Raw genomic sequence first — 27473 nt, forward strand, 5'->3', positions numbered from 1 at the left:
AGGGGGCTGAGAGAGTAGTGAGGCCAGCTGGTAAACTGTCATGTGGGTAACTGCCTGGTAGGGTTGCTGCAGGAGAGCTGCACCAAAGCTGCAAAGCAAATGACAACAGTTACCACCACTATTGCCTTATCATTTGAACTGATCAAATGAATGATTCTGGTTTATGCTGTGTGTGTGTTTATGTTAGTGTTAGTGTTCCCACTGGCAGGAGAGCTAAATGCTGTAAAATAATGCAGAGAGCGTTGGAAAACTAGGGGTGATCAGATGGGGGGGATTATGTTGCCCTCTAGTGGTGTAAAATGGTCTCAGTCTCAGTCTACTGATCACTAATGCCGTTGACTGTAAAGTAGATTGATTGCTAATTTCTCCCTCTCTCTGTAGGGGTGTTCTGGGTCATCGTGCGGAGGAAAATGTGACTGCAGTGGAGTAAAAGGAGAAAAGGTAAGCATTCTGTCCATCACTCCATTGTTTACCAGTTTCACATTTCTCTCTCTCTCATCTCATCCTGAGATTCCCACCTACAAACTACAGATTCCACAATCCCTGTTAGGCACAAAGTGGTGGTGACTCTGTCTTGGGACGTTTCTTATGGTACAGTATGTATACATTTTTGGATGTCCATCGTCCATTTCGTATGATAGTGTAACGACCCTGGGTTTATAAGCGCGGAAATCGACTCTGCCGCTTGAGCATGCTTTTGCGGCACAGTCGATAGCGCGCCGGACCTCGGGCTAGAAGGTCGAGGGTTCGAGACCTGCTCCCTGCCTGCTTCATCAGAATATGTTACGAATTACACTCAGCTAGGTGGCTAACGTTAGCTAGGCTAGGGGTTACGGGTTAGGGTTAGCTAACATGCTAAGTAGTTGCAAATTAGCTAAAAAGTAGCAAGTAGTTGAAAAGTTAAAATGCAAAAATTTGAATATGCAACTTTTTGAGTTCCTAGATGTTTGCGTTCTAACGTTACCCATGTCATAGGCCACCATCCTCCCGACCTAAATTACTTAATTCCTTTCGTTTTTGGCTTAAGCAACCTTATGCCTTATGTAACCATACCAAACGTAACATATCATACTAATTTGTGTGTCACAGCTGTGCATTTACAATGTTAGGTATAGTCTTTGAGTCGAGGCAGGTCAGTCTAGTCCTTGGTGGAAAACGGCGAAACGGAAGACCTACACGGAGCAGGAATCAGGCGGGATTAGAGCATGTCCAGACACACAGCTGGGATGAGGCAGCATTCCCACCGGACTGAACAATCTCTCACTAGCTTTTGAAAGAGTATCACACTGTTACAGTGCATCCAGCAATCAGTGGTTTAAAATTGTGGTTAGAAGTTAAGACACTTGAAGACAAAGTCTGCACACTGCCTGTCTTATCTCAAAGTAACAATGACACACTCAGTTACATCTCCACCCTCTCAGGGATTCCAGACAAAAACTATTATGTAGCTGCTACTGCATGTATTGACTCACATTAGAGCCTAGCAACAGTGTCTTATCTACCATGCATGTGTAGCCTTAATCTCTCAAGATGACTCACTGTTTTAGAAACAGTAGCCACACAGACATACCACAGAGGAGCTGTGTGTTCTCTGGACCCAGGCCTTTACTGACTGTCTGACAGACTGAGCCTGGTGAAGTCATACCTCATGTCTGTCTGTCTGTTGAAAGGTGTTGAAGCCTGGCAAACCAACTGCTGTTTCAATTCTCCCTGCATAGTTTTGCTGTGATGATGTGACTTCCTGCCGCCCACGATCGGAGTTCTCTTCCCTTGGTGACTGGCCCCTGTCCTGGTTCTCATGGTCCAGAATTTAATGTTCAACTTCAAACCCCGTGTGAGCTTTAGAAATGGAGGGATATGGGAGGGGGGTGGAAAGAGAAAGGCAGGAGGTCAAGAGAGTAAGACAGACAAAAACACACACACAAAAGGGCTCCAAAAAACACTGCTTTTCCACTCCTCACCCCCCTCTAGATCCCTCTCTCTTACTCTTGGCAGCTGAAAATGTACTAATCAAAAATATATATGCAACATGCAACAATTTTAAAAGATTATACTGTGTTACAATTCATATAAGGAAATAAGTTAATTGAAATAAATTCATGAGGCCCTAATCTATGGATTTCATATGACTGGGAATACAGATACCTTAAAAAATAGGTAGGGGCGTGGATCCGAAAACCAGTCACTACCTCGAGTGACCAACATTTGCCTCATGCAGCACGGCACATCTCCTTCACATAGAGTTGATCAGGCTGTTGATTGTAGCCTGTGGAATGTTGTCCCACTCCTCGTAAATGGCTGTGCGAAGTTGCTGGTTATTGGCGGGAACTGGAACACACTGTCATATACGTCAATCCAGAGCATCCTTAACATGCTCAATAGGTGGCATGTCTGGTGAGTATGCAGGCCATGGAAGAACTGGGACATTTTCAGCTTCCAGGAATTGTGTACAGATCCTTGCAACATGGGGCCGTGCATTATCATGCTGAAACATGAGGTGATGGCAGCGGACGAATGGCACGACAATGGGCCTCAGGATCTCGTCACGCTATCTGCATTCAAATTGCCATTAATAAAATGACATTGTGTTTGTTGTCCGTAGCTTATGCCTATTCATACATAAACCCTACTGCCACCATGGTGCACTGTGTTCACAGCGTTGACATTAGCAAACTGCTCGCCCACATGACGCCATACACCCGTGTTCTGCGGTTGTAAGGCCGGTTGGGCGTACTGCTAAATAATCTAAAAGGACGTTGGAAGCGGCTTATGGTAGAGAAATTAAAATTAAATTATCTGGCAACAGCTCTGGTAGACATTCCTGCAGTCAGCATTCCAATTGCACGCGCCATCAAAACTTGAGACATCTGTGGCGTTGTGTGATGAAAAAAGCTTTTGGTGTATATCATTTCAGGGATCTTTTATTTCAGCTCATGAAACATGGGACCAATGATTTGCATGTTGCATTTATATTTTTGTTCAGTGTTCAATAGGTGAGGGCAGACTACATGGCCCCGTGAAAGAACAGTAGCTCCATCTAGTGGCAGATAGAAGGAACACATGAAGCAATTACTACTGACAAGCTGCTGCTGTCTCATCAATCCCCTTCATATATTTTTCTAATCATAATTTGTTTAACACCACTTGCCTGTAGGCACAGATCTAGGATCAGCTTACCTTATTTAAACCCTAAACTCAACCATGATTCTGAAAAACATAGATCAGCATCTATATGGGTAACTTCATTCGAATCTGTTCAACCTGCTTTGTGTGTCCTGTAGGGTGAGCGGGGGTTTCCTGGTCTCCAAGGCAACATGGGGTTCCCGGGCATGCAGGGCAACGAGGGGCCCGCCGGGCCGATGGGCCCTAAGGTGAGTGTCAGCTCCAGACCACACCCCTTCAAAGTTTCCCCAACCCACCAGGAGACCTTACTTGGGACAGTATAATGTGATTTACTATGCTTATATTATAACACATACGCATTCATCATTTTATTTACAAAAAAATGTGTTATGTCACTTCTATGTTGTCTTAATGTCACTTGTCTCTTCCAGGGAGAATATGGCGAGTCTGGAACTCCTGGAATGAAAGGAACACGTGTAAGTACAATAACGATATCAGAGCAGACCTCTCCTAGTCTGGAACTCCTGGAATGAAAGGAACACGTGTAAGTACAATAACGATATCAGAGCAGACCTCTCCTAGTCTGGAACTCCTGGAATGAAAGGAACACGTGTAAGTACAATAACGATATCAGAGCAGACCTCTCCTAGTCTGGAACTCCTGGAATGAAAGGAACACGTGTAAGTACAATAACGATATCAGAGCAGACCTCTCCTAGTCTGGAAACCAGTTTTTATTTTTTACAGCATATTGGCTTTTGTCTGGACTACCTTGAACAGCGTATAACTTCATATTACTGGATTTATGTGATTCTGCCGCCTTATTGGAATGCAATTACTTGTATTCAAAGTAATCTGCTAAATGGCTCAAATATAACTAGTGTGTTGTGATGTCTTGCAGGGATCTAATGGTTTGTCAGGCTTCCCAGGAAATCCAGGGCTTCCGGTATGTTCTGTTAATTCCTGTAAACCATAACCTCACGTGCAAGTAGTTTTGACTGTTTAGGCCATGTGTCCTACCTCGTGTGTCCTGCCTCTCCCCCACAGGGTATCCCCGGACAAGATGGCCCCCCTGGATCGTCAGGTATCCCAGGGTGCAACGGAACAAAGGTGAGTCATTTGTTAGGTATCAACTCTCTGTTGTTACACACCTGTGTAGAAACTGACTTAATAATTCCTGTTATTTATGCACTTCTACCTAACCATGCTGTCTCAACCATGTCTTCAGTGTGAACTGATGTCTCTTGTCTGTGTTCCAGGGAGATCGAGGGACAGATGGACAGCCTGGGTTCCCTGGTCTACAGGGTCCTCCTGTAAGCGCTCTGCACCATCAACATTACCAACATGGTCACAGTGTTTACTTCAACGCTGCCACAGACTTCACCTTAGACCAGTATTTCATACTAGACCTAAATCAATTAACCAAACAAAAGGCACTAGACTGAAAGATGTTATAATGAGCTCTTAATAAAATGTATTTATCATTCAATCGGGCAAGATTTACAACTCTATCTCTCTCCTCAGGGTATCCCTGGGCTAATGGGAATGAAAGTAAGTTAAAACCGAGGACTTTTACATCCTAAATAAAGTATGTACATAGCAGTGTTAAAAGGTATGGAAGCATCATAAGACATCTACTAAAACATTGTTGATGGGCCCTGTGTGTAGTGTATCAGTCTCTAACCTGTCTCTGTCTCTCTCAGGGAGACCCAGGTGGTGTTTTAGGAATCATCCCACTGAAAGGAGATAAAGGATTCCCTGGATCACCTGGTTTACCGGTACGTACCGTGCCTTCAGAAAGTTTTCAGACCCCTTGACTTTTTTACAGTTACAGCCTTAATCTAAAATGTATTAAATTGTTTTTTCCCCTCACCAATCTACACACAATAGCCCATAATGACAAAGCAAAAACAGGATTTTATACATTTTTGGTAATTTATTTAAAAAAATCTAAAACTGAAATATCACATTTACATAAGTATTCAGACCCTTTACTCAGTACTTTGTTGAAGCACCTTTGCAATCAATTGCAGCATCAAGTCTTCTTGGGTATGACTCTACAAGCCTGGCACACCTGTATTTGGGGAGTTTCTCCCATTTTCTTCTGCAGATCCTCTCAAGCTCTGTCAGGTTGGATGGGGAGCGTTGCTGAACAGCTATATTCAGGTCTCTCCAGAGATGTTTGATCATGTTCAAGTCCGGGCTTTGGCTGGGCCACTCAAGGACATTCAGAGACTTGTCCCGAAGCCACTCCTGGGTTGTCTTGGCTGTGTGCTTAGGGTCATTGTCCGGTTGGAAGGTGAACCTTCGCTCCAGTCTGACGTCCTGAGCGCTCTGAAGCAGGTTTTCATCAAGGATCTCTCTCTACTTTGCTCTGTTCATCTTTGCCTTGATCCTGACTAGTCTCCCAGTCCCTGCCGCTGAAAAACATCCCCACAGCATGATGCTGCCACCAACATGCTTCACCGTAGGGATGGTGCCAGGATTCCTCTAGAAGTGACGCTTGGCGTTCAGGACAGAGTTCAATCTTGGTTTCATCAGACCAGAGAATCTTGTTTATCATGATCTGAGAGTCTTTAGGTGCCTTTTGGCAAACTCCAAGCGGGCTGTCATGTGCCTTTTACTGAGGAGTGGCTTCAGTCTGGCCAGTCTACCATAAAGGCCTGATTGGTGGAGTGCTGCAGAGATGGTTGTCCTTCTGGAAGTTTCTCCCATCTCCACAGAGGAACTCTAGCGCTCTGTCAGACTGACCATCGGGTTCTTGGTCACCTCCCTGACCAAGGCCCTTCTCCCTCGATTGCTCAGTTTAGCTGGGAGGCGGGCTCTAGGAAGAGTCTTGGTGGTTCCAAACTTGTGTTCTTGGGGACCTTCAGTAATGCAGCAATGTTTTGGTACCCAAGTTGCAGAAACATTGCAAGGATGATCAATGGAAACAGGATGCACCTGAGCTCAGTTTCGAGTCTCATAGCAATGGGTCTGAATACTTATGTAAATAAGGTATTTCTGTCTTTTATGATTAATAAATGTGCAAGCTTTTCTAAAAACCTGTTTTCGCTTTGTCATAATGGGGTATTGTGTGTAGATTGCTGAGGATTTTTATTTATTTGGTCTATTTTAGAATAATGCTGTAACGTAACAAAATGTGGAATAAGTCAAGGGGTCTGAATACTTTCTGAAGGCACTGTATGCGTGTGCGTGCTTGTGATTGTGTGTGTGCGCACGTGCCTGACAACAACTCGCTTATACAGAATATTCATCCTTTCTTTCCTACAGGGACCTAATGGCCCCTCAGGACCCGAAGGCCCCCCAGGAAACCAGGGATCAGACGGACCCAGAGTGAGCGACCACTCTAACACCGGGCCAACACAGGATCACTTAGACTTAAATGATACCCAATTCTATGATACCTTATTCTCACTACTTTTGTGAAGAATGTTAACGTTTAGGATCATATTGTCTTTAGAACACTGACTATATTCCTCTTTCCCTTTAGGGTTTCCCTGGCACACCTGGCCCCCCAGGGGAAAAGGTAGGCTTGTTGTCAATTATCTTCTAATAATAGGCCAAAGTTTCCACCTATTGTACTGTATATTGTTGTTCATCCAATCAGATTGCTCTCATTTGTGATGTTCAATAAGTTGTCTCAGTAATGACGTTGGCCTTCTCTCTCCAGGGTGACCGGCTGTCATTCCAGAGTGAGAAGGGAGACAAGGTGAAACACGTTCATGTTCATAACATCTTTATAAAGAGTTAATAAGCAATTATTTAGCCATAATAAATCAGTTGTAAACAGTTATAACTTCCTTCCTTCACCATTGAGAGACAGATTTGGTCCCTATCTCCCTTCAGCTCCTCTTCTTCCAGGACAAAGCCCTCTGCCTTTCCACTCTATATAGTTTTCTTTGTTCCCGTTTCTGATCCGTACTCTTGGTATTTCCCTCTCCTGATAGGGTGCACAAGGGCTCCGTGGTCCCCCTGGCCCCCCTGGACTCCCATCACAGGAAGCGGGAGGAAATACCGTTACGCATTTCCTCCCTGGACCACCGGTACCCAGCTCTTTATAATCAATGATAATCAATTATAATAATGGACGATGACGACTTACTTTGACCTAAGCCCTTGAATCCTTCTTGGAGCATAGGCCACTGATGAATGTCCTCCATCTCATTCTCTTAACACGTCTATGGGTATCAATGGATGGGTGGATGGATGAATGGATTGATGAATGGATGAAGGGAAAGTAGGTCTGCCTCCTTACTAAAGGTGTTTGTATCTGTCCTTCAGGGTCAGAGAGGCGAGACAGGAGACAGAGGAGAGAAAGTGAGTGTTTTAGTATTTTTCAACTTGTTCATACATGAAATGACATTACAGTACATTAAGTAAATATTTTGATGGCCACTATGAGTAACATTGATGTAATTTCCATTTTTGTCTGCAGGGTTCTTGCATTCCCTATCTAAACGGGGTCAAGGGTGAACAAGGCCCACCAGGACCAAGGGTGAGTGACGATGATCACATTTCAATATTTTATTGAAGAAAAACAAGATTATTTCCTTTCATGGAAGAACTGAGTTTCTGTGTCTTGGATTTCAGGGAAAACCTGGCAAAGATGGCGACAATGGATTTAAGGTATAGAGTCATACATGTATACACCTAGTCTCTCACTCCACCCTCTTGTATTTCTCTCTCTCTCTCATTATGTCTGTGTCACTGTCTCTCGCTCTCTCTTGGGTTTTTGTCTCAGTAGTTCAGTTGTTTGATGTCTTTGTCCTGATCATTGTGATGTGCCTGTTGTCATACAGGGAGAGAGAGGCTTTCCTGGCGGCCCTGGATACCATGGAACACCGGTAACCTCGCAACCATTTATACTGTACCTGTCAAAACCTGTACACACCTGTCATATGCTTATTAGAAATGATCTCTGATTTACCTTTCAGTTCTGAGGCTAATAAAATGGACATCTCTCTGTGTTCTAGGGTGAAAAAGGAGAGAAAGGACCTCCAGCATATGTAAGTACTGGTTCCCAAACATGTTTGGCTCACGACCCCATTTTGATATCTGAAAATGATCATGACCCCACCCATGTGAAAACAAATTATGTAATTAACAGCCAATGTTTACTTTTTTAATTAGGGCTATGGCAATCAATTGTAAAACATTCTAACAGTATTTCTGATGTCTGAGGAACTGATTGTCTTCTTAACTCACCATCATATACTTTGAATGTGGGGCTATGACAGTCAATTGCATATTAGTCTGACATAAAATAAATGATCTCACTGCCACTAATGAGATGGCTGTGCTTGTGCATGTCGCATCGGAGCTTCTCAAGGTCAGGGGGCGTGGTCGCACCTCATCTCTCCTGTCACATCCAACCTGGATAGATATTTGTTTTTAATGCAGACGAGAGCACTGAATCAGCGTACCATGAGTTTTAATACTCGGAGGGAAACGGCATCGTATTCCCTTTGAGTCAGGAATCAAAACTCCTCAATAGTGACCCGTGAATGCATTGTCTGCAGCATTTGGTCACATGACAGCTAGATCAGCTGTTAGATTTTACTTACCGGCATGTCAACTGAGCCAGGATCACCGTCAAACGGATTTCGCTGATTCTGTCACTCATCTGTAGAATTTTTTTGTATTTCCCCTGCATGCTTGCATTCAGTTCGTTCAGTTTCCCAAATACTGTATGTCGTTGCATAGGCAAAGATACACATTTTATTGTCATTACACAGAAAGACAACAAAGTAAAAAAAAAAATAACATCCATTGCGAATGACAACAGTTCCTCTCTCAATTTGAAAAATCTTTCCAACACTCTCCCTCGATAACCATCAAGCCTCAATATGAAATAGGACATTGTCATGCTCTGATCCCATATCTCCATATAGTGGGTGTATCATACAATGCATCCATATGGTAGAGGGATACACATTAATTTTTTTAATTTCACCTTTATGGCCTTCAATGTAGGCCAGTTGAGAACATAACTAGAGTGAAGAGGCCTGCCCGCCGTCCCGTGATAGATGGAGCCCCATCTTTGCAAAAGCTCACCACTCGATCCCATGAAATCAGTTTTTCGTCACTATAGCACTCTGCGTCTCGGCCCACACAGCTAACGTCCATTTGGAGAGCATATGGTGGGGAGTTTGAGTCGTTCAGTCAGTTTCCTCTTTATTGCTAGCTATAGCATCAATTTTTAGTTCCACAGTGTTATCTTACAAATGTATTGATGTGAGTTTCTGTTCCTCTGCACCACCCACACATTGTTTTCACCATATCAATTGCAGCCGGTAATATCAAAATATCTTCAATAGTGTGTGGTTTCATAGCATTGCAGGCTTAGCCATTCACCGTGGTAATGATTCAAGGGCAACGGTCAAGTGCGGCACTCTCCCACAATCTAAGGGCGCTGTCTCGTTGTATTTTTACTTTTAGATTTGAATACGTTTCATATCAGGCAACCCCTAGTTTAGGAACCTCTGCTCTGTTCGCTCTCTCTGTAAACGTGCTTAACAGTCTCAGCACCTCTAACTTTTGTACATTTAGGTGCAGTTCCCTTTTTTACCACCAGATGTCACCATACAGTCTTTGAAAGTGAAATGAGACCAACAGAGTGCTGAGCATCAGCATTATTCTTAAATAGTGTAGTAATATATGAGTCTGGTATGCAGGGCGATGGACATTTTGTATTTGTATACATTTTGTTTTCTGTGATTTTAAGGTTGATAGTGCTCCTGGCTCTCCCGGCCCCCCTGGTCTCCCGGGCTTACAAGGAGAAAGAGGTACAGTGCACCCCACCACCACCCTTTTATAAAAACTACACTGTTTATGTTATCACACCAGCATCCATAGAAGAATGCACACTAAGGTTCTATGTAGGACTTATGTACCACCAACTGTCAATTTTTATTTTATTATTATTATATTTATTTTTTTAAGGGGTGGATCAGCTTAATATTGTGGAAAGAATGTTGCTTTCAATGTAATTGTCTGCATCATTTCCAATCCCCCATATGTTTTTGGTAAATATATATATCCATACACGCATGCATACATATACACATATATACATACACATACCTATATAGACATACATACTTTTTTAAAGAATATACCTTTATTATTAGTCCCCGCAAACCCTACCACCGATCCCCCAATTGGAGTAAACTAATAAACACTTCTGCTTTTACCTTCAATTTATACATCTTATACATATTTTACAGACACAGTCTACTTTACAATAGTTCTCTCTTGTTTGTTCTTAGTCCTTCCTCTATTTCTGATGTCCATCCAGTTTGATTTCTATTTGTAACTGTGCTATTTCACAAAAGTTCCGAACCTATATACATTTTACAGATCCCGTATGCTTTACATTGTTTATCTTGTTATTAGTCCCACCCTTCAGCTCCATTCAACCCCTCCCATCTATCTCTCAACATCATCCATTTCGGATTTCTATTTGCCATATATTTTTCAACTGTGCTGTGATGCTTCACAAAATAATTGAACCTTCCTATTCTCATAGCTTCTACAGATTGTAAATTAAAAATAAACATTTTTGCTAAAATAATTATTATATTATTGATTGATTGATTATGGCTTTTCAAATCACCCAGTATTGCTATCTGTAGCGTTATTTCTAGGCAAATGTTGCAATTCTTCAGCCATTCCTGGACCTGTGACAAAAAACGAGCTACATATGGACAATACCAAAATAAATGATCTAATCAAATCAAATTTCAAATGTATTTATATAGCCCTTCGTACATCAGCTGATATCTCAAAGTGCTGTACAGAAACCTAGCCTAAAACCCCAAACAGCAAGCAATGCAGGTGTAGAAGCACGGTGGCTAGGAAAAACTCCCTAGAAAGGCCAAAACCTAGGAAGAAACCTAGAGAGGAACCAGGCTATGAGGGGTGGCCAGTCCTCTTCTGGCTGTGCCGGGTGGAGATTATAACAGAACATGGCCAAGATGTTCAAATGTTCATAAATGACCAGCACGGTCAAATAATAATAATCACAGTAGTTGTCGAGGGTGCAGCAAGTCAGCACCTCAGGAGTAAATGTCAGTTGGCTTTTCATAGCCGATCATTAAGAGTATCTCTACCGCTCCTGCGGTCTCTAGAGAGTTGAAAACAGCAGGTCTGGGACAGGTAGCACGTCCGGTGAACAGGTCAGGGTTCCATAGCCGCAGGCAGAACAGTTGAAACTGGAGCAGCAGCACGACCAGGTGGACTGGGGACAGCAAGGAGTCATCATGCCAGGTCGTCCTGAGGCATGGTCCTAGGGCTCAGGTCCTCCGAGAGAGAGAAAGAAAGAGAATTAGAGAGAGCATACTTACATTCACACAGGACACCGGATAAGACAGGAGAAGTACTCCAGATATAACAAACTGACCCTAGCCCCCCGACACATAAACTACTGCAGCATAAGTACTGGAGGCTGAGACAGGAGGGGTCAGGAGACACTGTGGCCCCATCCGATGATACCCCCGGACAGGGCCAAACAGGAAGGATATATCCCCACCCACTTTGCCAAAGCACAGCCCCCACACCAATAGAGGGATATCTTCAACCACCAACTTACCATCCTGAGACAAGGCCGAGTATAGCCCACAAAGATCTCCGCCACGGCACAAACCAAGGGGGGGCGCCAACCCAGACAGGAAGATCACGTCAGTGACTCAACCCACTCAAGTGACGCACCCCTCCTAGGGACGGCATGAAAGAGCACCAGTAAGCCAGTGACTCAGCCCCTGTAATAGGGTTAGAGGCAGAGAATCCCAGTGGAGAGAGGGGAACCGGCCAGGCAGAGACAGCAAGGGCGGTTCGTTGCTCCAGAGCCTTTCCGTTCACCTTCACACTCCTGGGCCAGACTACACTCAATCATATGACCCACTGAAGAGATGAGTCTTCAGTAAAGACTTAAAAGTTGAGACAGAGTCTACGTCTCTCACATGGGTAGGCAGACCATTCCATAAAAATGGAGATCTATAGGAGAAAGCCCTGCCTCCAGCTGTTTGCTTAGAAATTCTAGGGACAATTAGGAGGCCTGCGTCTTGTGACCGTAGCGTACGTGTAGGTATGTACGGCAGGACCAACTCGGAAAGATAGGTAGGAGCAAGCCCATGTAACGCTTTGTAGGTTAACAGTAAAACCTGTGTGTAGGGAGGCTAGCACTGGAGTAATATGATCAAATTGTTTGGTTCTAGTCGGGATTCTAGCAGCCGTATTTAGCACTTTATTTAGTGCTTTATCCGGGTAACCGGAAAGTAGAGCATTGCAGTAGTCCAAACTAGAAGTAACAAAAGCATGGACCAATTTCTCTGCATCATTTTTGGACAGAACATTTCTGATTTTTGCAATGTTACGTAGATGGAAAAAAGCTGTCCTTGAAACAGGCTTGATATGTTCGTCAAAAGAGAGATCAGGGTCCAGAGTAACGCCGAGGTCCTTCAGTTTTATTTGAGACGACTTTACAACCATCAAGATTAATTGTCAGATTCAACAGAAGATCTCTTTGTTTCTTGGGACCTAGAACAAGCATCTCTGTTTTGTCCGAGTTTAAAAGTAGAACATTTTCAGCCATCCACTTCCTTATGTCTGAAACACAGGCTTCTAGCGAGGGGAATTTTGGGGATTCACCATGTTTCATTGAAATGTACAGCTGTGTGTCATCCGCATAGCAGTGAAAGTTAACATTATGTTTTCGAATGACATCTCCAAGAGGTAAAATATATAGTGAAAACAATAGTGGTCCCAAAACGGAACCTTGAGGAACACTGAAATGTACAGTTGATTTGTCAGAGGACAAACCATTCACAGAGACAAACTGATATCTTTCCGACAGATAAGCTCTAAACCAGGCCAGAACTTGTCCGTGTAGACCAATTTGGTTTTCCAATCTCTCCAAAAGAATGTGATCGATGGTATCAAAGGCAGCACTAAGGTCTAGTAGCACGAGGACAGATGCAGAGCCTCGGTCTGACGCCATTAAAAGGTCATTTACCACCTTCACAAGTGCAGTCTCAGTGCTATGATGGGGTCTAAAACCAGACTGAAGCATTTCGTATACATTGTTTCTCTTCAGGAAGGCAGTGAGTTGCTGCGCAACAGCTTTTTCTAAACTTTTTGAGAGGAATGGAAGATTCGATATAGGCCGATAGTTTTTTATATTTTCTGGGTCAAGGTTTGGCTTTTTCAAGAGAGGCTTTATTACTGCCACTTTTAGTGAGTTTGGTATGTTCAACATAGGAGGGCCAAGCACATGAAGCAGCTCTTTAAGTAGTTTAGTTGGAATAGGGTCCAGTATGCAGCTTGAAGGTTTAGAGGCCATGATTATTTTCATCATTGTGTCAAGAGATATAGTACTAAAACACTTGAGTGTCTCTCTTGATCCTAGGTCCTGGCAGAGTTGTGCAGACTCAGGACAGCTGAGCTTTGGAGGAATACGCAGATTTAAAGAGGAGTCCGTAATTTGCTTTCTAATGATCATGATCTTTTCCTCAAAGAAATTCATGAATGTATTACTGCTGAAGTGAAAGCCATCCTCACTTGGGGAATGCTGCTTTTTAGTTAGCTTTGCGACAGTATCAAAAATAAATTTAGGATTGTTCTTATTTTCCTCAATTAAGTTTGAAGAATAGGATGATCGAGCAGCAGTGAGGGCTCTCCGATACTGCACGGTACTGTCTTTCCAAGCTAGTCGGAAGACTTCCAGTTTGGTGTGGCGCCATTTCCCTTCCAAATTTCTGGAAGCTTGCTTCAGAGCTCGGGTATTTTCTGTATACCAGGGAGCTAGTTTCTTATGACAAATGTTTTTAGTTTTTAGGGGTGCAACTGCATCTAGGGTATTGCGCAATGTTAAATTGAGTTCCTCAGTTAGGTGGTTAACTGATTTTTGTCCTCTGACGTCCTTAGGTAGGCAGAAGGAGTCTGGAAGGGCATCAAGGAATCTTTGTGTTGTCTGAGAATTTATAGCACAACTTTTGATGCTCCTTGGTTGGGGTCTGAGCAGATTATTTGTTGCGATTGCAAACGTAATAAAATGGTGGTCCGATAGTCCAGGATTATGAGGAAAAACATTAAGATCTACAACATTTATTCCATGGGACAAAACTAGGTCCAGAGTATGACTGGCAGTGAGTAGGTCCAGAGACATGTTGGACAAAACCCACTGAGTCGATGATGGCTCCGAAAGCCTTTTGGAGTGGGTCTGTGGACTTTTCCATGTGAATATTAAAATCACAAAAAATTTGAATATTATCTGCTATGACTACAAGGTCCGATAGGAATTCAGGGAACTCAGTGAGGAACGCTGTATATGGCCCAGGTGGCCTGTAAACAGTAACTATAAAAAGTGATTGAGTAGGCTGCATAGATTTCATGACTAGAAGCTCAAAAGACGAAAACTTCATTTTTTTTGTTGGTAAATTGAAATGACTATGCCTCCTCACAGCAGAATCTGCAGAGCTGGGAAGATTGTATCCCCCATATATACAGTGGGGAGAACAAGTATTTGATACACTGCCGATTTTGCAGGTTTTCCTACTTACAAAGCATGTAGAGGTCTGTAATTTTTATCATAGGTACACTTCAACTGTGAGAGACGGAATTTAAAACAAAAATCCAGAAAATCACATTGTATGATTTTTAAGTAATTAATTCGCATTTTATTGCATGACATAAGTATTTGATCACCTACCAACCAGTAAGAATTCCGGCTCTCACAGACCTGTTAGTTTTTCTTTAAGAAGCCCTCCTGTTCTCCACTCATTACCTGTATTAACTGCACCTGTTTGAACTCGTTACCTGTATAAAAGACACCTGTCCACCCACTCAATCAAACAGACTCCAACCTCTCCGCAATGGCCAAGACCAGAGAGCTGTGTAAGGACATCAGGGCTAAAATTGTAGACCTGCACAAGGCTGGGATGGGCTACAGGACAATAGGCAAGCAGCTTGGTGAGAAGGCAACAACTGTCGGCGCAATTATTAGAAAATGGAAGAAGTTCAAGATGACGGTAAATCACCCTCGGTCTGGGGCTCCATGCAAGATCTCACCTCGTGGGGCATCAATGATCATGAGGAAGGTGAGGGATCAGCCCAGAACTACACGGCAGGACCTGGTCAATGACCTGAAGAGAGCTGGGACCACAGTCTCAAAGAAAACCATTAGTAACACACTACGCCGTCATGGATTAAAATCCTGCAGCGCACGCAAGGTCCCCCTGCTCAAGCCAGCGCATGTCCAGGCCCGTCTGAAGTTTGCCAATGACCATCTGGATGATCCAGAGGAGGAATTGGAGAAGGTCATGTGGTCTGATGAGACAAAAATAGAGCTTTTTGGTCTAAACTCCACTCGCCGTGTTTGGAGGAAGAAGAAGGATTAGTACAACCCCAAGAACACCATCCTAACCGTGAAGCTTGGAGGTGGAAACATCATTCTTTGGGGATGCTTTTCTGCAAAGGGGACAGGATGACTGCACCGTATTGAGGGGAGGATGGATGGGGCCATGCATCGCGAGATCTTGGCCAACAACCTCCTTCCCTCAGTAAGAGCATTGAAGATAGGTCGTGGCTGGGTCTTCCAGCATGACAACGACCCGAAACACACAGCCAGGGCAACTAAGGAGTGGCTCCGTAAGAAGCATCTCAAGGTCCTGGAGTGGCCTAGCCAGTCTCCAGACCTGAACCCAATAGAAAATCTTTGGAGGGAGCTGAAAGTCCGTATTGCCCAGCGACAGCCCCGAAACCTGAAGGATCTGGAGAAGGTCTGTATGGAGGAGTGGGCCAAAATCCCTGCTGCAGTGTGTGCAAACCTGGTCAAGAACTACAGGAAACGTATGATCTCTGTAATTGCAAACAAAGGTTTCTGTACCAAATATTAAGTTCTGCTTTTCTGATGTATCAAATACTTATGTCATGCAATAAAATGCGAATTAATTACTTAAAAATCATACAATGTGATTTTCTGGATTTTTGTTTTAAATTCCGTCTCTCACAGTTGAAGTGTACCTATGATAAAAATTACAGACCTCTACATGCTTTGTAAGTAGGAAAACCTGCAAAATCGGCAGTGTATCAAATACTTGTTCTCCCCACTGTATATAACATTCTATTAGTTGCAAGAATTTTGTATAGTAATTTAAATTGAAAAATTTGAAGTTTTGAATCCGCCGTTGTTTTGCGTATCAATTCATAAACCATGTGCCATGGAATGGGTACATCGAAAATCTCTTACCAACTATTTTGCTATTTATATGGCACAGCTGTCAGTTTTTTAGTCCTTAAATGAAATTGGTATATGCTTTTATTTATCACACTTTTCTTTAACCATTTATGTTCTTTAATACAGGGCCGACATACAAGTTCCTTACTTTTTTCCCCTTCTACCCTTCTTCCATTTTTGTGGTAATGCTGCAATTAATTGGTTGTAATTTTGAGTAGAGCAGACATTTCCATATGTCTGTGTTAGCTGCATGTGTGACATAACTCCCCCAGTCCTATTTATGATATCATTCACTAAAAGTATACTTTTTTTTTTTTCTTCTTCGATAAATACAGTTTTTTTAATCAATTTGTATATTTGAATTTAACCACAATATTTGTTGTACTATTTGTTCCGTCCTTTCAGGTGGATTGAACTGAAATTGCAACCAACTTTCTAAGGCTTGTTTAAAAAATGAAGATATTTTGGAGATTATTTCCTTTTCAAACAACCGAAAGTGAGCAGGTGTAATCTGAATAAAGGGAAAAAGGCCCTTCTTGAACATAGGATGAGACATTCGTATCAATTGACTAGAGAACCAGTTTGGATTTAAGTATAACTTTTGTATGACTGATGCCTTTAGTGAGAGGTCTAATGCTTTAATATTTAATAATTTCTGCCCTTCGAAATCATATTCGTTATATAAATAGGGCCTTTTAATTTTATCTGGCTTGCCGTTCCAAATAAAATTGAATATTTTTTGTTCATATAATTTAAAAAGCAGGTCACTAGGTGTAGCAATGGCAAAACCATAAGCAAATAGGTAAACTGTGATATAACTAAAGAGTTAATCAGGGTGATTTTTCCACAAATAGACAGGTATTTTCCTTTCCATGGTAGCAAGATCTTATCTATTTTTGCTAACTTTCTATAAAAAATTATTGGAGTGAGATCATTTCTTTCTTTTGGTATTTGTATACCGAGTATGTCCACATCTCCGTCAGACCATTTAATTGGTAAACTACATGGTAATGTAAAATGTGATTTTTTTTGTGATCCAATACGTAATATGGTACATTTATCATAATTTGGTTTTAATCCAGAGAGGATAGCAAAAGTATCTAGATCCTCTAAGAGGCCGTGGAGAGACTAATTGTGGTTTTAAAAGAAAACATGAATCATCAGCGTACAATGACACCTTAGTTTTTAAGCCACGGATTTCTAATCCTCTAATATTATTGTTTGATCTAATCTTAACAGCTAACATTTCGATGGCAATAATAAATAGATATGCCGATAGTGAACAACCATGTTTTACTCCTCTAGATAGTTTAAAACTTTCTGAGATGTAGCCATTATTTACTATTTTACACCTAGGGTTACTATACATAACTTTAACCCATTTTATAAGAGATTCCCCAAAATTGAAATATTCTAGACATTTATATATAAACTCCAGTCGTACTTTATCAAAAGCCTTTTCAAAATCAGCTGTCAATTTTTCCTCTGTCTGAAAGGTTTCCCTGGTCTTCAAGGAGACCTTGGTCCACCAGGTAAGAGAACAAAAACACACCCATCAAGTGATCAGTGCATTCTTTGAAACTTGGTCATATTTTACATCCTCTCTGTCATGTAGTGTTAGTTGACGTCCCCAAACCTCACTGTGTGCCTCCTCTGTGGTGTATCTTAGGCAGGCTTATTGAAGGACCTCCCGGAGAGAAGGGCCAACCAGGAGAGATCGGTCAGAAGGGAGACAGGGGTGCAGATGGGGACTCTCTCACAGGAAAGCCTGGACAAGATGGATCCATCGGACCCCCTGGACCTCCCGGACCTCCTGGTAGGTACACTTTACACATTCATAGTGTGACCTTTGTCATTCTGGGGTCATGTAGCTGATTATACATATATCACCGGAGTCTTTTAGGTGCCCCAGTGTTACCTGAGATGTCTCTCACTTTTACCACCTCTCTCAGTATGTGTGTGTGTGTTGTGCTTTCTGTATAGGTGATGAGCCATGTGATCCAGCCCTTGAGAAGGGACCACCCGGGCCCCCCGGCCCACCAGGACTACAGGGAGAGTTGGGACAGAAAGGTAAGGAGAGGAGATGGTGAGACTTGGTCATTTCATATAGTGCAGTTGAGAAGTTGACTTTGTTAGCGAGACATCTCCTCCCACGCCGTCACCTACCTGTTATTTCTATACTGTAAACTTGTATTGCGTTATACCTTCAGGTGATCAGGGAGACACGTGTGTGCAGTGTGAAGCCTTCGGCCCCCCTGGACTCCCTGGTCCACAGGGGCCTAAAGGACTGCAAGGTGAGGTGACCCACACTATTGAATGAATCATAAATTGAGATGACATATACAGCATTGAAACCTTTTGGTGCCATTGATTTCAACAAGTGATTGGCGCTAAGGTTGAGTTCCACATCTTCAGCCTGTATCTCAGGTTAAGATCCTGACCCTAGGGCCTATATTAACCCGCCTCCACACTCTTTTCTATGAGATGGTGTTGATGTGTTTGATTGAGAGGTGTGGTTCGTCTCCTGTAGGATATCCTGGAGCAGCAGGCACTAAAGGAGACAAGGGCCTGCCTGGAGCTACTGGGCCTGATGGAAGCCCTGTGAGTTATCTTCATCACATTACTCATTCCTCTAATAGAACATGATGAAGACCATTACGGTGGAAATGTTGCATCACTATAGCTCCATGAAGATCAAGATCCTTATTTGTGTGTAACAAGTAGTCAGAGGACGTTCACATTTCAAGTTTTATTCATCATATGTACAGGATACACCGTCCAACGAAATGCTGACTTCCAGGTACCTTCTCGACAATGCAACAGCAATTAGAAATAATAAAAGATAAGAATACGAACATAAAGTAAATGGCTGAGTAGAATAGAATACATTTTTTAGCATAAGTGTAATACAGGAAGGCACAATTTATAGTGCAATATTGACACGTCATTGTTATGTTTGTTTGTCGAGTAGTTTTCTAATAACATAGATTGTTGATGGATCCTGCTGTCTCTTCTCCTCTCCTCAGGGTAATTACGGTACTCCTGGGTTGATAGGGGCTCCAGGAGCCCATGGTGAGCCTGGGGATATCTACGTGGCTCCAGGGCTGAAGGGTGACAAAGGAGGGTCTGGCTTCGTGGGCACACGAGGACTGCCAGGTGTGGATGGACTGCCAGGGAAAGCTGGACTACCAGGCCTGCCCGGACCCAAAGGAGAACCTGTAAGTGTGTGCACACATGCGTGGGTGTGTTTCAGCCATCACTTTAAAGCTTGCAGCATCTACACTCATACAGTGATGTAGTCACTCATCCCTCTCTATCTCTGATCTCTGCCTACAGGCCCGAGATGGCATCAAGGGGGACCGTGGTCTGGATGGGGAACATGGGATCACTGGACCCCCAGGAGAGAGGGGTCCTCCTGGTGTACCAGGGTTTGGCCGGCATGGGGAGCCTGGAGAGAAGGGTACATCTGGCCAAGGAGGCCGACCTGGAATCCCTGGACAACCAGGTGGGTGTGCAGCTGCAGATGAAGCTATAGATGCAGCTTAACACATACACACATGCATACATACATACATACATACATACATACATACATACATTCAGGTATAAGGAGCCTATGACCATGTGTATCTGCTCTCTCCCTACGTGTCAGGAGTGAAAGGTGAACCAGGAAAAGGTGTGAGTTCACCTGGACCCCAGGGCACCCCTGGACCTCGAGGAGAATCTGGCATACGTGGACTACAAGGTGAGGATCAGCTTTGAGTTTATATGTATTGGTATAGCTTATGGTAGGCTATGGCCCTGCACAGCTCATCATGAACATCTTCTCCATCCCTACCCAGGTGACCGAGGACCTCATGGAGACCCAGGAATTCCAGGATTCCCAGGACAGAAAGGTGACACAGGTGCACCTGGCATGGGATTCTCAGGACCACCTGGGCCTAAAGGATATTCTGGAGCTCCAGGAGCCACTGGGTTGCCAGGAGAGCCTGGAAGACCTGGACAGGATGGTTTCTCTGGAAAACCAGGCACACCTGGTTCAAAGGTGGGTGTTTTATATGTGTGTCTTTGCTTCACTTCCTGTTGTTTCAAACTCCACAACCAACCAATCAACCAATCTTCTACTGTCTACTCTAGGGTGAGCCAGGTAGGGGTCTACCTGGACCTAAAGGTGCTCAGGGTCCTGCCGGAGTGACCGGTTTCCCTGGAGAGAAAGGCAACCTTGGTCTAGCTGGTATTCCTGGACAAGAGGGACACACAGGACCACCTGGAGCTCAGGGCATCAAAGGTGACCACGGCCCCCCTGGTCAGCATGGTGGAACTGGACCCCCTGGACCCCCTGGAGCAGGAGAACCTGGTGCCCCTGGACCCATGGGACCCCCTGGAGAGTCAGGCCTCTTCGGTCATGATGGTGTGAAGGGTGATAAGGGTTTGCCTGGTTCTCCTGGTCTGGACATGCCCGGCCCTCAGGGAGAGAAGGGAGACTCAGGATTACCTGGACTTTCTGGTTCCAAAGGGTTTCCAGGACGACCAGGCCCCGCCGGCAGAGATGGATTCCCTGGGGGGGCAGGTGAGACTGACATGCCTCAGAACAGTGTAGGAGGTCTGATGTAAATGGAAGGACATCGACACTTGTTGACTGGACAGGTCTTTGTTGATTGCTGTTGAATTGAATGAGCATTTGGTGAAATTGAGAAGCTTTGACCTTCAATACTTTGTAAGCTCTGACCTTCAATACTCAGATCTTTTTCCATTCCATTTTCATTTATTTGTTGATGTGTGTGTGTTTCCCAGGCCCCAAGGGAGAGATGGGAGTCATGGGAACACCCGGAACACCAGGATATCAGGGTCCTTCTGGGAACCCTGGAAGTTCAGGACTGAGAGGTGAGACAGTAGAACTACAGCCTCTGCACTTCTAGAATACCCATCAGTGTGTTTTACACCACTATACTATTACATCTCTCACAACTAATTTCTTTCTCTCAGGTGACCCTGGTATCTCTGGGCCAAGGGGGGAGTTCGGTGAGCCTGGACCCAAAGGAGAGAGGGGAGAACCAGGTCTCCAGGGCCCTGCTGGCAACATGACTGACGTTGACATGGAGCACATGAAGGGCGAGAAAGGAGACCTCGGAGATCCAGGTATACAACATGAACATGGCCCATCCTACTGCACTGTATGTCTGTGTCAGATGATTAGTTCAAATGGTATTTTCAAACAGTCACTGTGAATAGTTTAGTTGTGCTAAATCCCACTTTTTCTCATGAGGTGACACTGGATACACGGGAGAGAAGGGTTATCCAGGACAGCCTGGAGTACCTGGTATGCCAGGAAAGGATGGAGAGACCGGTACACCTGGTCAACCAGGTTAGTCACCTGCGTAGGCTTCGCACCACCCCTCGGTTTATCGGGAATGGTCCAAAATTGTATACTACCTAGTCTGAAAGTATGTATTTGTCTTGCACTATATATACACTGCCTTCAGAAAGAATTCATGACCCTTGATTTATTCCACATTTTGTTGTGTTACAGCCCGAATTTAAAATGGATTAAATATTTTTTTTTCTTACCCATCTACACACAATATCCCATAATGACAAAGTGAAAACATGTTTTTTGACATTTTAGCAAATTTATTAAAAATGAAATACAGAAATATCTCATGTACATAAGTATTCACACCACTTTGCTATGATGAAATTTAGCTCAGGTGCATCAAATTTTCTTTGATCATCCTTGAGATGTCGCTACAACTTGATTGGAGTCCACCTGGGGCCAATTAAAATGTTTGGACAGGATTTAGAAAGAAACACACCTTTCTATATAAGGTCCCACGGTTGACAGTGCATGTCAGAGCAGAAACTATACCATTAAGTCCAAGAAACTGTCAGTATAGCTGCAAGATAGATGTGTGATTAGTGTTTAACATTTCCAAGAGCACAGTGGTGTCCATGGAAAAAATATGGAACCACCCAGACTCTGCCTAGAACAGTCTCTACAGCACTTCACCAATCTGGGCTTTATGGGAGAGTGGTCAGATGGAAGCCACTCCTGAGAAAAAGGCATGACAGCACGCCTGGAGTTTGCAAAAAGGCATGTGAAAGACTCAGGCAAAAAGATAATGAGGTTTGATGAGACCCAAATTGAAATCTTTGGTCTGAATGCAAAGCATTATATCTGGAGAAAACCAGGCACAGCTCATCACTGGTCTAACACACGCACGAGGAGGCTAAAACAGACTTTCCTCCGTCGAGACGTCCCTCTAAGGCCCTTCTGCTAGCTTGCTAGCCCCGGCCTGCTAGCTGTCTGAATCGCCGTGTCTCCAGCCAGCCCAGCCACTCACTGGACCACTATGATCACTCGGCTACGCATGCCTCTCCCTAATATCAATATGCCTTGTCCATTACTGTCCTGGTTAGTGATTATTGTCTTATTTCACTGTAGAGCCTCTAGCCCTGCTCAATATGCCTTAACCAACCATTTAGTTCCACATATGCGGTGACATCACCTTGTTTAAACGTCTCTAGAGACAATATTTCTCTCATCATTACTCAATGCCTAGGTTTACCTCCAATGTACTCACATCCTACCATACCTTTGTCTGTACATTATGCCTTGAATCTATTCTATTGCGCCCAGAAACCTGCTCCTTTTACTCTCTGTTCCAAACGTACTAGACGACCAGTTCTTATAGCCTTTAGCCATACCCTTATCCTACTCCTCCTCTGTTCCTCTGGTGATGTAGAGGTTAACCCAGGCCCTGCAGTGCCTAGCTCCACTCCTATTCCCCAGATGCTCTCATTTGTTGACTTCTTTAACTGTAAAAGCCTTGGTTTCATGCATGTTAACATTAGAAGCCTCCTCCCTAAGTTAGTTTTATTCACTGCTTTAGCACACTGCCAACCCGGATGTCCTAGACGTGTCTGAATCCTGGCTTAGGAAAACCACCAAAAACCCAGAAATGTCCATCCCTAACTATAAAATTTTCTGACAAGATAGAACTGCCAAAGGGGGCGGTGTTGCAATCTACTGCAGAGATAGCCTGCAGAGTTCTGTCTTACTATCCTGGTCTGTACCCAAACAATTTGAGCTTCTACCCAATCCACCTTTCCAGAAACAAGTCTCTGCCCCCAGCTGTGCCCTGGACACCATATGTGAATTGATTGCCCCCAATCTATTTTCAGAGCTCGTGCTGCTAGGTGACCTAAACTGGGACATGCTTAACACCCCGGCCATCCTACAATCTAAGCTTGATGCCCTTAGTCTCACACAAATTGTCAATGAACCCACCAGGTACAACCCCAAATCCGTAAACACAGAAAGGTGGATAGATAATGTGGTTTGACGAGACCCAAATTGAAATCTTTGGTCTGAATGCAAAGCATTATATCTGGAGAAAACCAGGCAAACACAGAAAGGTGGATAGATATCATCCTGACCAACTTGCCCTCCAAATACATCTGCTGTTTTCAACCAGGATCTCAGCGATCACTGCCTCATTGCCTGCATCCGTAATGGGTCTGCGGTCAAACGACCACCCCTCATCACTGTCAAACGCTCCCTAAAACACATCAGCGAGCAGGCCTTTCTAATTGACCTGGCCCGGGTAACCTGGAAGGATATTGACCTCATCCCGTCAGTAGAGGATGCCTGGTTATTCTATAAAAGTGCCTTCCTCACCATCTTAAATAAGCATGCCCATTCAATTAAAAAGAAAAACCAGGAACAGATATAGCCTTTATTTCTCTCCAGACCTGACTGTCCTTGACCAGCACAAAAACATCCTGTGACGTTCTGCATTAGCATCGAATAGCCCCCGTGATATGCAACTTTTCAGGGAAGTTAGGAACCAATATACACAGGCAGTAAGGAAAGCTAAGGCTAGCTTTTTCAAACAGAAATTTGCATCCTGTAGTACTAACTCAAAAAAGTTCTGGGACACTGTAAAGTCCATGGAGAATAAGAGCACCTCCTCCCAGCTGCCCACTGCACTGAGGCTAGGAAACACTGTCACCACCGATAAATCCACTATAATTGAGAATTGCAATAAGCATTTTTCTACGGCTGGCCATGCTTTCCACCTGGCTACCCCAAACCCGGTCAACAGCCCTGCACCCCCCACAGCAACTTGCTCAAGCCTCCCCCATTTCTCCTTCACCCAAATCCAGATAGCTGATGTTCTGAAAGAGCTGCAAAATCTGGACCCCTACAAATCAGCCGGGCTAGACAATCTGGACCCTCACTTTCTAAAATGATCTGCTTAATTTGTTGCAACCCCTATTACTATTACTAGCCTATTACCTCTCTTTCGTATCGTCTGAGATTCCCAAAGACTGGAAAGCTGCCGTGGTCATCCAACTCTTCAAAGGGGGAGACACTCTTGAACCAAACTGATACAGACCTATATCGATCCTACCCTGCCTTTCTAAGGTCTTCGAAAGCCAAGTTAACAAACAGATTACCCAACATTTAGAATCCCACCGTACCTTCTCCGCTATGCAACCTGGTTTCAGAGCTGGTCATGGGTGCACCTCAGCCACGCTCAAGCCACGCCTAAACGATATCATAACCGCCATCAATAAGAGACATTACTGTGCAGCCGTATTCATCGACTTGGCCAAGGCTTTCGACTCTGTCAATCACCACATTCTTATCGGCAGACTCAACAGCCTTGGCTTCTCAAATGATTGCCTCGCCTGGTTCACCAACTACTTCTCTGATAGAGTTCAGTGTGTCAAATCGGAGGGCCTGTTGTCCGGACTTCTGGCAGTCTCTATGGGGGTGCCACAGGGTTCAGTTCTCGGGCCGACTCTCTTCTCTGTATACATCAATGATGTCGCTCTTGCTGCTGGTGATTCTCTGATCCACCTCTACGCAGACGACACCATTCTGTATATCTCTGGCCCTTCTTTGGACACTGTGTTAACTAACCTCCAGATGAGCCTCGCTGCCATACAACTCTCATTCCGTGGCCTCCAACTGCTCTTAAATGCAAGTAAAACTAAATGGATGCTCTTCGACCGATCACTGCCCGCACCTGCCCGCCCGTCCAGCATCACTACTCTGGACGGTTCTGACTTAGAATATGTGGACAACTACAAATACCTAGGTGTCTGGTTAGACTGTAAACTCTCCTTCCATACTCACATTAAGCATCTCCAATCCAAAATAAAAATCTAGAATCGGCTTCCTATTTCGCAATAAAGCATCCTTCACTCATGCTGCCAAACATACCCTCGTTAAACTGACCATCCTACCGATCCTCGACTTCGGCGATGTCATTTACAAAATAGCCTCCAACACTCTACTCAACAAATTGGATGCAGTCTATCACAGTGCTATCTGTTTTGTCACCAAGCCCCATATACTACCCACCACTGCGACCTGTACGCTCTCGTTGGCTGGCCCTTGCTTCATACTCGTCGCTAAACCCACTGGCTACAGTTCATCTACAAGTCTCTGCTAGGTAAAGCCCCGCCTTATCTCAGGTCACTGGTCACCATAGCAGCACCCACCCGTAGCACGCGCTCCAGCAGGTATATCTCACTGTCACCCCCAAAGCCAATTCTTCCTTTGGCAGCCTTTCCTTCCAGTTCTCTGCTGCCAATGACTGGAACGAACTGCCTAAATCACTGAAGCTGGAGACTCATATCTCCCTCACTAGCTTTAAGCGCCAGCTGTCAGAGCAGCTCACAGATCACTGCACCTGTACATAGCCCATCTGTAAATAGCCCATTCAACTACCTCATCACCATACTGTATTTATTTATTTATCTTGCTCCTTTGCACCCCAGTATCTCTACTTCCACTTTCATCTTCTGCACATCTACCATTCCAGTGTTTAATTGCTATATTGTAATTACTTCGCCACCATGACCTATTTATTACCTTACCTCCCTCATCCTACCTCATTTGCACACACTGTATATAGACTTTTTATACTGTATTATTGACTGTATGTTCGGTTATTCCATGTGTAACTCTGTCTTGTTGTATGTGTCGAACTGCTTTGCTTTATCTTGGCCATTTCGCTGTTGTAAATGAGAACTTGTTCTCAACTAGCCTACCTGGTTAAATAAAGGTGAAATAAAAATAAAAAACACCATCCCTATTGTGAAGCATGGTGGTGGCAGCATCATGCTATGGGCATACTTTTCAGTGGCAGGGAATGAGAGACTGGTAAGGATAGAGGGAACAATGAATGGAGCCAAATGCAGGCAAATAGTTGATGAGAACCTTCTTTGGCGTGCCAATAACCTTAGACTGGGAAGATTTATGTTCCAACAGGACAATGACCCCAAGCATACAGCCAAAGCAATGCTGGAATGCCTTCAGAACAAGAATGTGAAAGTCCTTGAGAGACCCTGCCAAAGCCGATACTTAAATCCCATTGTAAATCTGAGGAAAGACTTGAAGTTAGCTGGGGAGGGGCGATGAACAGCAAACTTAACAGAGTTTAAGATTCAGGAAGGAAGAATGGGAGAAAATCCCCAAATCAGATACAGAAATACCCAAGACGACTCAAAGCTGTAATCGCCACCAAAGGTGGTTCTACAAAGCATTGACGTGTGTCAATACTTATGTAAATCAGATATGTATTTAATTTAAAATAAATTTGCTAAAATTACTAGAAACATTCTCACTTTGTCATTATGGGGTACTGTGTGTAAATGGGTGAGGAAAAATAATCTATGAATAATTTTGAATTTATGGAATAAGTCGAGGGGTATGAATACTTTCTGAAGGAGCTGTAGATTGGGTATTGGGACACAGTCAATGTGGTGATGAAATGAAATTCTCTTTCAGACACTATGATTCTTGTTTCTCAGGTGATAAAGGAGACACAGGTTTTCCTGGAGAGCCCGGCAGTATTGGATATCCTGGAAATAAAGGAGGCATTGGCGAAATGGGATATCCAGGTAAGAAAACAACACAATCCTTTCACTGACAAGAACAGACATCATCCTTTAAATAGAACATCCACTCAGATCTGTTTGCTACGCCCAAGAAAAAAGTGTAAATTGTGGAAGTGTCATGTCTAAGGCTAAGATATGCTAACTGGCCTACTGGTCTTAATGCGCTTCAGTTCTGGTTAAATTGGTTCTAACCGGGTTCT

The 27473-nt window shown here is 43.8% G+C and overlaps 1 protein-coding gene across 3 annotated transcripts in view; it reads left to right on the forward strand.

Annotated features, from left to right (window-relative positions):
• The window catches only part of LOC139538695 (collagen alpha-1(IV) chain-like), a 70029-nt gene that overhangs the window by 35972 nt on the left and 6584 nt on the right, over nt 1-27473 (forward strand). The window contains exons 1-33 of one of the 3 annotated variants that reach the window (XM_071341054.1): nt 380-441; nt 1719-1834; nt 3282-3371; nt 3555-3599; nt 4024-4068; nt 4170-4232; nt 4382-4435; nt 4647-4673; nt 4826-4900; nt 6396-6458; nt 6616-6651; nt 6796-6834; nt 7073-7168; nt 7407-7442; nt 7561-7620; nt 7716-7751; nt 7925-7969; nt 8099-8131; nt 9850-9910; nt 17856-17891; nt 18029-18175; nt 18343-18429; nt 18570-18653; nt 18890-18960; nt 19386-19577; nt 19696-19864; nt 20012-20104; nt 20202-20404; nt 20497-20929; nt 21154-21243; nt 21346-21498; nt 21626-21724; nt 27187-27276. In XM_071341054.1, coding sequence (XP_071197155.1) covers nt 1799-1834; nt 3282-3371; nt 3555-3599; nt 4024-4068; nt 4170-4232; nt 4382-4435; nt 4647-4673; nt 4826-4900; nt 6396-6458; nt 6616-6651; nt 6796-6834; nt 7073-7168; nt 7407-7442; nt 7561-7620; nt 7716-7751; nt 7925-7969; nt 8099-8131; nt 9850-9910; nt 17856-17891; nt 18029-18175; nt 18343-18429; nt 18570-18653; nt 18890-18960; nt 19386-19577; nt 19696-19864; nt 20012-20104; nt 20202-20404; nt 20497-20929; nt 21154-21243; nt 21346-21498; nt 21626-21724; nt 27187-27276 — 2887 coding nt within the window. In that variant the 5' untranslated portion in view covers nt 380-441; nt 1719-1798. Of the gene's footprint in view, nt 1-379; nt 442-1718; nt 1835-3281; nt 3372-3554; nt 3600-3756; nt 3804-4023; nt 4069-4169; nt 4233-4381; nt 4436-4646; nt 4674-4825; nt 4901-6395; nt 6459-6615; nt 6652-6795; nt 6835-7072; nt 7169-7406; nt 7443-7560; nt 7621-7715; nt 7752-7924; nt 7970-8098; nt 8132-9849; nt 9911-17855; nt 17892-18028; nt 18176-18342; nt 18430-18569; nt 18654-18889; nt 18961-19385; nt 19578-19695; nt 19865-20011; nt 20105-20201; nt 20405-20496; nt 20930-21153; nt 21244-21345; nt 21499-21625; nt 21725-27186; nt 27277-27473 lie in introns of those variants that run through there. The other 2 variants (XM_071341053.1, XM_071341055.1) reach the window with 2 other exon arrangements.

Source organism: Salvelinus alpinus, chromosome 14 (assembly GCF_045679555.1).
Source record: "Salvelinus alpinus chromosome 14, SLU_Salpinus.1, whole genome shotgun sequence".
Classification (NCBI taxonomy): domain Eukaryota; kingdom Metazoa; phylum Chordata; class Actinopteri; order Salmoniformes; family Salmonidae; genus Salvelinus; species Salvelinus alpinus.